This window comes from Gekko japonicus, unplaced genomic scaffold (assembly GCF_001447785.1).
Source record: "Gekko japonicus isolate JY-2015 unplaced genomic scaffold, Gekko_japonicus_V1.1 scaffold1434, whole genome shotgun sequence".
NCBI classification, from domain to species: Eukaryota; Metazoa; Chordata; class Lepidosauria; order Squamata; family Gekkonidae; genus Gekko; species Gekko japonicus.
The window spans coordinates 420742-432261 of record NW_015160884.1 but is presented as its reverse complement, the minus strand read 5'-3'; the positions used below and the strand labels follow the sequence as shown (position 1 = coordinate 432261).

Genomic DNA, 11520 nt, shown 5'->3' with positions numbered 1-11520 from the left:
GGGGAGAGTAAGTGCCTTCCTCCCTGCCTCTCCCCACCCCTGCCTGCCTGGGGCCAGGGAGGGCCTTCACAGTGCTTTCTCGCACTCCCGCCGGCCTTGAAGGTCCACCGCCGGGTCCCTCATGGGGCTTGGCAGTGGAGCTGCAAGGCCGGCGGCGGCCGGGATCGTTGGGGGCGGGGTGTGTGGCCTTATGACACACTTCCGGTGATGTCAGGGGGTGCGGCATATGCTAATGAGTTATGCTAATGAGTTCCCCTAGCTCTTTTTCTACGAAACGACCCCTGCATTTTACAGGTTATTTGAAATATAGCCAAGCCCTTCATATTTACTCCATATATGGCCCGTCTTTCTCCCCAGTGGGGCCCAAAGTACTCTTTTCCTCCATTTTGTCCTCACAACGACCCTGTGAGGTGGGTTAAGCCGTGTGTATGCTTCACTGGCCCAAGGTTATCCTGTGAGCTTCGTTAGCAGAACACGGATTCAAACCTGGGTCTCCTGGGTCCTTCTCTGACACACTAACCAGGGACCTGCACACAGATCTATCTGGTCCAGAAATATGCCAGAAAAACATCTCCGTGCTTTGGGGGAATATTCCAGATCCGGATATGCCTCAGAGAATCATTAGTATCTTGAGCCCCAAAAATCCAGGAAACATTTGGGAATATCTGAGGCTGGCATTTTAAAGCACCAGACTTGGGTTGGGGGGTTTTGTTTTTGCTTTTTACAGGTTTTCCAAGGCAACAGGATGGGGGGGGGGGTAGGGAAGCAGCTGTCACAGGGGAATGGGCTCTCACATTAGGAGGAGCTTGCCGGGTCTCTAGTTTGACATTGGTTCCGTTGGGCTTGTGCTGCCCCATTGGCCCTGTAAGCATGAGCCAATGGATATATCTCTCGCTCGCGGCAAAGCAAGCGGGCATAGCAGAAAAGCCGTTAGCTTTCCCAGCCGTGGAAACTGCAGCTGGAACATCTACAAGGTCAAGTATAAGATAGCACACAGTAGTTGAGGTGGATAGAGCTGAGAATGAGAAGGATGGTACCCCTCCACATTCCAGAACTATGACAGGGCTACCTGACAACTTGCCCCTAGGAACTGTGTTTAGGATTGTAGCCTTGGGTAGTTGTCCTGGCTGGGCAGCACCGGGACTTGTATCTTTTACTTCAGTAATTTTACTTGTCTTTTTGCTTGCTCCTCTAGAATCCAGATAACCCTCAGTCGGCAGGTGTGTTCATCCCCGTTGCCAATGATCTGAAGCGGAAGGACAAATTCATGAACGTTCTCTTCTCTTCTCATGTTCGCAAGGTAAGCAGCTACAGGGAGGTGAAAGAGTCTCCTCCAGGATGTGCACAAAAGGGGCTTCTAAACAAAAGATGTGCATGGCCAGAGCTGGAGATATAAGGGATCTTTCACTGTAACGCCTGCGATGTCCAGAAACACTTCGGCAAGTACAATGCTTTGAAAAGTATGAATGGGAGATAATGGGGGATGTGGGGTGTTGTTGTTCAGTCGCACAGTCAAGTCCGACTCTTTACGACCCCATGGACCAGATCACGCCAGGCCTTCCGGTCTTCCGCCGTCCTCTGAAGTTGGCTCAATTTCATGTTCGTTGCATCGATGACACTGTCTAACCATCTCATCCTTTGCCGTCCCCGTCTTCTTTGACCTTCAATCTTTCCCAGCATCAGGGTCTTCTTCTCCAGGGAGTGCTCCCTTCTCATTGGGTGTCCAAAGTATTTGAGCTTCAGTTTCATTATCTGGCCTTCCAGGGAACAGTCAGGGTTGATTTCTTTTAGGATTGACTGATTGGATCTTCTTGCAGTCCAAGGGACTCTCAAGAGTCTTCTCCAGCACCATAGTTCAAAAGCATCTATTCTTCGGCGCTCGGCCTTCCTTATAGTCCAACTCTCGCAGCCATACATGACTACTGGGAATACCATTGCTTTGACCATGCGAACTTTTGTTGGCAGGGTGATGTCTCTACTTTTCATCATGCTGTTTAGGTTCGCCATCGCATTCCTCCCAAGGAGCAGGCGTCTTTTAATTTCATGGCTGCTGTCACAGTCTGTGGTGATCTGGGATCCCAGGAACGTGAAGTCTGTCACTACTTCCACGACTTCCCCTTCTATTATGTCGATAAAGTTTTTATCGATTGCATTTTAAAACCCGCTTCTTGACTGCAGTTTCCATAGTGGCTCACAACGTTTGTAAATTTGAACATTCCTTGGCATTGCCCTTCTTTGGGATTGGAATGTAAACTGACCTTTTCCAATCCTGTGGCCACTGTTGCGTTTTCCAAATTTGCTGGCAAATTGAGTGCAGCACTTTAACAGCATCATCTTTTAAGACTTTGAATATGTGGGGTACTGAAATGCGAAGCCCTGAGATCAACAGCCAGATTAGTATGTCGATAAAGTTTTTATTGATTGCATTTGTAAACCCACTTCTTGACTGCAGTTTCCATAGTGGCTCCACTATGCAACAGATGCAACAGATTCAGTTAAAAGCAAAACCATATTTCGATATGGGAAGCAGTCAGCCCAGCTGTACCGAGAGCTCTTCACCTGCCTCACCTCCTCCCTCTCCTTCAGATGCCTTCGGAGACGTTCCTCACGTTACGCAGGCTACGTTAAGTATAAAGAATGCTGCCTGGGAAGGCACTTTTGAGAAGAGCCTCTTTTTACAGACCTCTTCGGCCCCGAAGCCAGCGTCATGTTGGTCTGCAGATGGCATCAGCCATGATGAAGCTGTGGCACAGCCTGGTATCCAAGCCTGGCTAGGAGACAGGGGTTGCCCTTGAGACGTGCCTCCTCCCCTCTTCCCCCCCCCTCCTCCATTCCTTTTTTGAAGCTAGTTGTGGTGGGCATGCGTCCCGTGCTACTCTTCACCCTACCTATAGTGAGCAGACTAACAGAAGGAGAAGAAGAAGAAGAGATTGGATGTAAAGCGCTTTAAGGTTAAAGCGCTTGGGGCTCTTTAGCTTGGAGAAACGATGACTGAGGGGTGACATGATCGAGGTTTATAAGATTATGCATGGGATAGAGCAGGTAGAGACAGAGGTACTTTTCTCCCTTTCTCACAATACAAGAACTCGTGGGTACTCCATGAAATTGATGAGCGGTCGGGTTAGAACGGATAAAAGGAAGTCCTTCTTCACCCAAAGAGTGATGAACACATGGAATTCACTGCCACAGGAGGGGGTGGCGGCTACAAGCATGGGCGGCTTCAAAAGGGAATTAGATAAGCATATGGAGCAGAGGTCCATCAGTGGCTATTAGCCACAAGGTATAGATAGGGGCTCTGGGGCAAGTGATGCTCTGTCTTCTTGGTGCTTGGGGGGGTCAACAGTGGGAGGGCTTCTAATGTCCTGGCCCCACTGCTGGACCTCCTGATGGCACTGGTATTTCTGGCCAATGTGTGACACAGAGTGTTGGACTGGATGGGCCATTGGCCTGATCCAACATTGGCATCTCTTATTTTCTTATGTTAACTTGTGACTGACCCAAGGACATGACTGGCTCTTTAAATCTCTAAAGATCTCACAATACAAGAACTAACACCTCCTAAATCAAAACTATTAAAAGAAAGCACCAATCTACTTTCAGAAGAAGGAACACAGAAAAAGAGAAAAGTTTTCCTAGAACTGGATACTCGATCAGAGAGCTCTGAGAGCAATGACCTCTTGGTAGTAATGTGAAAATAAGAATTATGTGACTCTTTATTATTGATAAACTCTTATTTATTTATTTATTTATAGATGGAAACACATAGGAGTGAACAAGAAACCTTATGACAAAAAAACCTGAGAAGTAAACATGTATAGAAGAATTAGAAGCTTGTGTCTATAGCACTCTCATCCTGTTTTGGGGTCATCTTTATTCTCTCTGAACTCAAATTTAAAATTTAAAGAATCACAGAGATAACTCTAAAATAATTAGCAGAACCAGGATTACCTTTTGCCTGTGTTTTAAGAAAGTCACATCTTTCCAATTTTGTCTGTAGCTGGTTTGTTATTTAATTGTATATAAAGTAATATTGTTAACCAAGTTACATAATATTGTTACATCACCAAGTTTAGTTTCCTTTGGATGAAAATTTTATGGTATATTCTTTTAATTACAAATATACAACCAGAGATTATAGGATGCAAGCAGATACTTAAAAGCATCGCTGCTAACACTGCATCAGATGCCCAGACAGCAATGTGTGCAGCATCCTTCCCTCTTCCTGTAGTTATTTACAGTGCAATCTTAAGGAGAGTTACTCCAGTCTAAGCCCATACATGGCTGGAGTAACTGCATAGGATTGCATTGTTAGCCTCTATGCCCTATTGCAGGACCTCCAGAGGAATTGGTTGGCCACTGTGTGAGACAGGAGGCTGGACTAGATGGACTACTGGTCTGATCCAGCAGAGCTGTTCTTATGTTCTTATTTATATTTATTAAATTATTTATAACTTGCTCTACTCCCTTGGTACCCAAGTCTGGTAATTCCAGTTGGCTTTTTGTCTCCAAAGTCGAAACTGCTTCAAAGTTCTGCTGATTTCTCTATCTCTCCCAGTAGTTGGAATCTGTCAGCTCCCAGCTCTGATGGATGTTACATTCCAAACCTCAGACCAGAGATTCCCAACGATCAGGAAAACTTCTCATATCATTAGTTCCCATTGATAAAACATTAGCAGAACATTTCTGACCATTAGAAAGCAATCAACTTAACATATTTATTTTCTTGATTTATGCCCCACTCTCCCCCCTTAGTCCCCTCCTCCATATTATCCTCCCAACATCCTTGTAATATAGGTTATCTGTGAGTTTGTGGCTGGCCCAAGGTCACCCAGCAAGCTTCCATGGCAAAGTGGGGATTAATAAATGTTGATCAGCCAGCATTTGTAACAATATGCTACATAATTAAATAATAATGTTTAGTGTTGTTATTATCTGGCTTAACAGTGTATACTCTTTCTTAAACTCAAAGCAGCTTACAAAAATCAGTAAAAGTAATGCTCAACAATCATAAATTCTAACAACAAATTTTCAGCAAAAAAGAAAATATAGAAAATCCATGTCAACTGCTCTATAACATTTGAGCACTGATCCAGTGTTATTTTCAATGGGCTGGATCCAAAGGTGTCACATTGCCATTGGACAATTTTTGCCGATCCCACCTCCTGTTGCAGTCCACTGAGCTCCCCAAAATGTTGCTTTTGGAGGACAAAAGATAATCAAGATCAGTGTGGGTGGGATATGTGAGGTCTGCAGTGCAGTTGGAGGCAGAATCCATGAACATCACCCCCTTCTGCTGGCAGAAATTACTTACTGGTAGAAAAGAGTCTCTGGATTCATTAATATGCTTGCTAGAAGTAATTAAATAATAAATAATTATCTGTGGTATCATGTAATTAAAATTATGGAAGAACTCTATAAATGCTACTATTTACTTAAAAACTTATTTTCTTTTCAAGAGTATCACATCAGAGCAAGAAAGGTTTAAAAAAATGTACAAAGATTATCCACAAGCATCTCCCCTATGTGTCATGGCACCAAAAAAGGTATCTTTTCAGTATGACTTAAAAACAAAATAAATGTTACAACATGCTTCAAACAAAAAATAAAATTGATATTTTAATCTTTTTTAAAAAGGTCCACACTCCATCCTGTCAGAAAACTCCTGGATCTTCTGTGAAAGTTGCAGCTATGAGAAAGATACGAGATGCTGGATGGACTGCGGTCTCCAAGATGGACAGGAGGAAAAAAATGAAAGAAGCTGGAAAACTCTTTGCATAAATATATAATTTATGGCTTGAGTAACTACTAAGTTTATTACGACACTTGAATTCAGTTCTGCCTTGGTTATATTTTGTTACAATAGTTTTTATTTTTAAGTAGCATGTTCTTATTCTGTTGAAAAGACTCCAGTTGTTTAATTCAAAATGTTGTTCCCCTTGAACATACAGCATGAGCCATCCTCATGTTGATGCAGTTGTGGTCTGTGGGAGTAGATTATGCCCTTTTTCTTCCCTGCTGTATCCAGGAAGGAAGGATTATTGGGTGTATTTATGGGAGGCTTCCACAGTTGTGCTCAGATGGAGAGGAAACGAGAAAAGAGAGCTCAGCTGAGCCATATGCCAGTCTTCTCCCATACGCTGAGCTGCACATATAGTTGAACAGAAAGGACAATTAGATGCTTTCTACGTTAGTGAATTTTCATTCAAGAATGGACTGGAACAGGTTGAGGAGATCTGACTAATTGCCAGTGAGACAGCTTCAGAGCAAATACTGTTTACCATCAAGTAGCAGAGAATTTTTATCACTTGAGAGATATGTTTGAATAGTTTCTTTGCTTTAATGATGCTATTTCTTTAATTTCATATTCTCATTTGAATCAAGCTGGATTGGTCTCTTAATAAATAAAATAGTTGCCACATTAACTTTAGTTGCTTTAAAAGATCTCTCTACATCCGTTATAAGCTTCCTGGTGGCACCTGAAGTGTTTCAGAAGTCAAGGAAATGCCCTTTTCTTTTTCACCGAAAAATTCCAGTCTGAATTGTCTAGGTTGAGCACTAAATGGTAAATAATCTCTTTGAAGTTCTTCATCTTCATATGCTGTTATGCTGGAGTTATAAATTCTTGGTGCATCATATAAACCTCCTGATATTACACGTGTATCATCTGGGGTAGCATATCTATCCACTGTAAAAAAATTGGAAAAAAAAATATTATCGCTGAAAGACGACAAAAAAAAATGGTGTGGGAGCCATAAGAGATAAATATTAAGCTATGGATGGTGCATCAAGCTCCCTTTCCCACCCAAACTGAAAGAGTCGGTGTTTTGTAGTGTGTGTTATCAACCAAAAAACCTAAAAACAAGATTTTTTTAAAAAGAGGAGGCATCTGTAAGCATCCCTATTCTGTACTGCTTGCTATCCGGGCAAAGAAAATGTTATATAATGTAGTAAATACTAGTTCTGTCACATATAATGCCAGTAGTATACTAGGCATTCTTTCAATAGGAAATAGGTAACACAGAGTGGTGAACTGCAGCTGATAATGAAGCTCAAGACAATGCATCCTCCTGGACTGAATCGAGACTTAGGTTTCTTGTCTCGTTACCAGTGCTGATTTCTTCACACCTACTAAAAGGTAAAGGTAAAGGCTCCCTTGCTCGAAAGCCAGTCGAGTCCGACTCTAGGGTTGCGGTGCTCATCTCCGTTTCAAAGCCAAAGAGCCAGCGCTGTCTGAAGACGTTTCCATGGCCATGTGGCCGGCATGACTAAACACCAAGGCGCATGGAACGCTGTTCCCTTCCCACCGAAGTGGTACCTATTTATCTACTTGCAATTTCTTGCTTTCGAACTGCTAGGTTGGCAGGAGCTGGAACTAGAGACGGGAGCTCACTCCGTCATGCGGCACACTCGGGTCTCGAACTCTGAATACTGACCTTCCACAGCCTGCAGTTCAGCGTCTTAACCACTTGAGCCACCGCAGCTCACACCTACTACCTCTCTGCATATCACACCTAATCCAGTCATTTGCCTGCTAATGTCATTAGGCATCTGAAATCACTCCACTCTCCATGGTATCTAGACAGATGGCTCACATTCTACCTTATCTGAAGAAGTGAGCACAGACTCACGAAAGTTCATACCATATCACAAATTTTGTCAGTCTTTAAGGTGCTACTGGACTCTTGCTCTTTTCTACTGCTACAGACAGACTAACACGGCTACCCAACTTGATCTAGGCAACACAGGGTCTGTGATGGGCCATAAGTGGCTTATTTTAGCATTGCCCTGTGCCGTCTCTCTGCATGTGTTTTTTATACTCTGGCCTGTTGGTTGTTTGCCTTACTAAATAGCATTCCTGGAATCTATCAGTACTGCTGATCTGTGGTCTGCATTCGGCACAGTTCATTTATTGCCGACGTATGGTGGTGTGAAATATGTGTGATTATATTGCCATGAGGGCTCTGTTTGTAGCAGGAACTCCTCTGCATATTAGGCGACACACCCCTAATGTAGCCAATCCTCCAAGAGCTTACAGTAGCCCCTGTAAGAAGAGCTCTGTAAGCTCTAGTTTCTGTCAAGAGCTCTCTCAGCTCCGCCTACCTCACAGGGTGTCTGTTGTGGGGAGAGGAGGGGAAAGGAGTTTGTAAGCCCCTCTGAGACTCCCTTGGGCAGTGAAGGGCGGGGTATAAATCCAGTCTCCTCCTCTTCACAGCTAATGATGAAATTGGAGATGGCAGGTGTGGGGTTGGATCCAGCCATATGTGAGCAGAAAGGAGAGTGTGCGTAGTTCAGTTCTGCTTGGGTTAGCAATAGCATGTGGGCTGCAACAGCACATAGAACTTCAGTGTATTTTTAGAAAAATAACCACGTGCATACAGAGTAATGGAATGTGCACCGGACAGGTTGTCTGGTTTGCTTTTCTTTGCTTTGGGAATTGTATCAGAAGTAGCACCACGTGCTATGTCTTCTGCTTGTGAAAAAAGATAGTAGGGATACCTCCACTCAGCACAGAGATGTAATTTTAGTGCTTCCATTTGTGCAAGGACAGTTGCACACATGGGATTCTCCCGTGGGATCCAACCTGAGGTTAATGTTTTAATTTGAATTTAATTTAATCTACTTCATTTATACCCCTCCTTTCTTCTCAGTGGGAGCCCAAAATGACTTACATCCTTCCCCTCTCTTCCCTTTCATCCTCACAGCAACCCACATTTGCAGGATCCCATAAGCGGAGGCTGATTTCACAAGTGAAGCTTGAGTAATAGTTAGTGCATTTAAACATTTCTGCCCCGCCTTATCTCCTTGGGTCAGTGCAGCCACCAGTTTGCAAGGACATGAATTATAATCATCCAGCCCACAAAATAAAAACACAGATTAAAACCCATGCCTTGCAAATTTGAAGGCACGTAAGAGCTGCGGTGGCTTAAGTAGTTAAGACGCTGAACTGCAGGCTGTGGAAGGTAGTTCAACAGTTCGAGACCCAGGTGCCGCATGACGGAGTGAGCTCCCGTGTCTAGTTCCAGTTCCTGCCAACCTAGCAGTTCGAAAGCAAGAAATTGCAAGTAGATAAATAGGGACCACTTCAGTGGGAAGGTCACAGCATTCCGTGCACCTTGGTGTTTAGTCATGCCGGCCACATGGCCACGGAAACGTCTTCGGACAGCGCTGGCTCTTCGGCTTTGAAACGGAGATGAGGACCGCAACCCTAGAGTCAGACTCGACTGGCTTTCGAGCAAGGGAAACCTTTACCTTTACCTTTAAGATTTAAAACAAGCACAGCCAAATCTGCTGAAACAATTTGCCCTCCACCGGATGTTCTCTGGTGCAAGATTGCCTTTCCTAAATATAGCAAGTGAAGGCAGCCAGTGTTCCCTCTAAGCTGAGTTAGTGTGAGCTAGCTCACAGTTTTTTAGCCTCCAGCTCACACATTTTTGTTTTAGGTCAGGAAGGAGGGCTCCAGAGCAAACTAATTTATGCAGTAGCCAAATTGCTCACTCACAACTTTAATGCCAGTAGCTCACAAAGTAGAATTTTTGCACACAAGACTCCACAGCTTAGAGGGAACATTGATAGGCAGCCCTCCTCGCCAGCTCAGGCAGGTTATTCCAGAGGGCTGGGCCCACCACAGAAAAGGCCCTGGTTCTTGCTGTAGCTGCTTGCACAGTTCTAAGGGAGGGTGTAGGATTGTCAGGTCTCCCCTTGGCACCGGCAGGGGATGGGGAGGTAGGGTTGCCAGATCAGGTTGAGAAAGTCCTGGAGATTTGGGGATGGAGCCTGGGGAGGACAGGGACCTCAGTGGGGTACAAGGCCACAGAGTCCACCCTCCAAAGCAGCCATTTTCTGCAGGGGGACTGATCTGTGTCGTCTAGAGATGAGCTGCAATTCCAGGGGATGCCCAGCCTCCACCTTCTACCATCTTAAGGGGGAGTCTCTCTGCCGAACATAACTGGGGAGGGGGAGTATAAAGGGAGCAGTGTTCCCTCTAAGCTCAGTTAGTGTGAGTTAGCTCACAGTTTGTTTGGCTCACACATTTTTGTCTTCGCTCAGGAAGGATGGCTCCAGAGCAAACTGATTCATGCAGCAGCTCAATCGCTCGCTCACAACTTTTATGCCAGGAGCTCACAAAGTAGGATTTTTGCTCGCAAGACTCCACAGCTTAGAGGGAGCATTGGAAGGGAGGTGCAGTCTGATAAATATGAGGACCCTAGTTTTGTTTGATTCGTTTCCTGCCTCTGTATTGTGAATGCCAACAAAACATACACTTGATTGGTATTGGCCCACCCCTCCCCAAATTCCCCAAGCGTAGTGGGAATTTGTAGGTTGCTGTTAGAGACAAAAGGAGGGGAGGGTGTCCCATATCCCCTTGCATGCCCTTGAAACCAGTAAGCACCTCGGGCTGCTTCCATCTAGCAGCTGCTCACCTGAATGACTCCACTATGTTCACCTGGGAGAGCATCAAGTCCTGGAGTGCAAGACTGCAATCCCCCGTCACTTCTGCTGCTGTTACCTCTTGCACCTGATGTGTGAACTGGTGGCAGATGGCAGTATGCCAGATACCCTCCTGTCCCTTGATGGACACCTTCCCTGTAGGAAGTATTAACATACTTTACTTAGAAGGTATTCAAATCTAATCTCCTGTCAGGGCAGGGACAAGTTAATGAAGCGCCATAGAACCACAGAGGTGTAGAGTTGGGAGGGGCCACACACAACCCTCTGCTCAATGCAGGGTCAGCCTAAAGCATCCCTGACAAGTGTTCATCCAGCCGCAGCTTGACGACTGCCAGTGTGGGGGAGCTCGCCACCTCCCGAGGCAGCCGACTCCACTGCTGAACTAAAAAGGTAAAGGTTCCCTTGCTCGAAAGCCAGTCGAGTCCGACTCTAGGGTTGCGGTGCTCATCTCCGTTTCAAAGCCGAAGAGCCAGCGCTGTCTGAAGACGTTTCCGTGGTCATATGGCCGGCATGACTAAACACCAAGGCGCACGGAACGCTGTTCCCTTCCCACCAAAGTGGTACCTATTTATCTACTTGCAATTTCTTGCTTTCGAACTGCTAGGTTGGCAGGAGCTGGAACTAGAGACGGGAGCTCACTCCGTCATGTGGCACACTCGAGTCTGGAACTGTTGAACTACTGACCTTCCACAGCCTGCAATTCAGCGTCTTAACCACTTGAGCCACCGCAGCTCCACTGCTGAACTACTCATACTGTAAAAATAAATAAATCCTAATATCCAGCTGGTACCTTTCCGCCTGCAATTTAAACTCTTTATGGCAAGTCCTGTCCTCTGCTGCCAACAGGAAGAGCTCCCTGCCCTCCTCTAAGTGGCAGTCTTTCAAATACTTAAAGAGAGCAATCAACCTCTTTTTTTCCAGACTCAACATTCCCAAATATTTTAGGCGCCTGTGAGAAATAGGGATGGGCATGAACCACATTTTTGCGGTTTGGTTTCTGGCTGAACCAGTTCGTATCGGTTCATGAACCATTTAAAGTTTAAACCCCTGCTTCATGCTCCCTGTGGCTTT

The 11520-nt window shown here is 45.1% G+C and overlaps 1 protein-coding gene across 1 annotated transcript in view; it reads left to right on the top strand.

The window, feature by feature from the left end:
• LOC107120633 (unconventional myosin-Id-like) overlaps positions 1-11520 on the top strand; it is a 196059-nt gene that overhangs the window by 50423 nt on the left and 134116 nt on the right. Inside the window, exon 9 of the mRNA XM_015423368.1 lies at positions 1196-1300. Within this exon, the coding sequence (XP_015278854.1) occupies positions 1196-1300 (105 nt within the window). The remainder of the gene's footprint in view (positions 1-1195; positions 1301-11520) is intronic.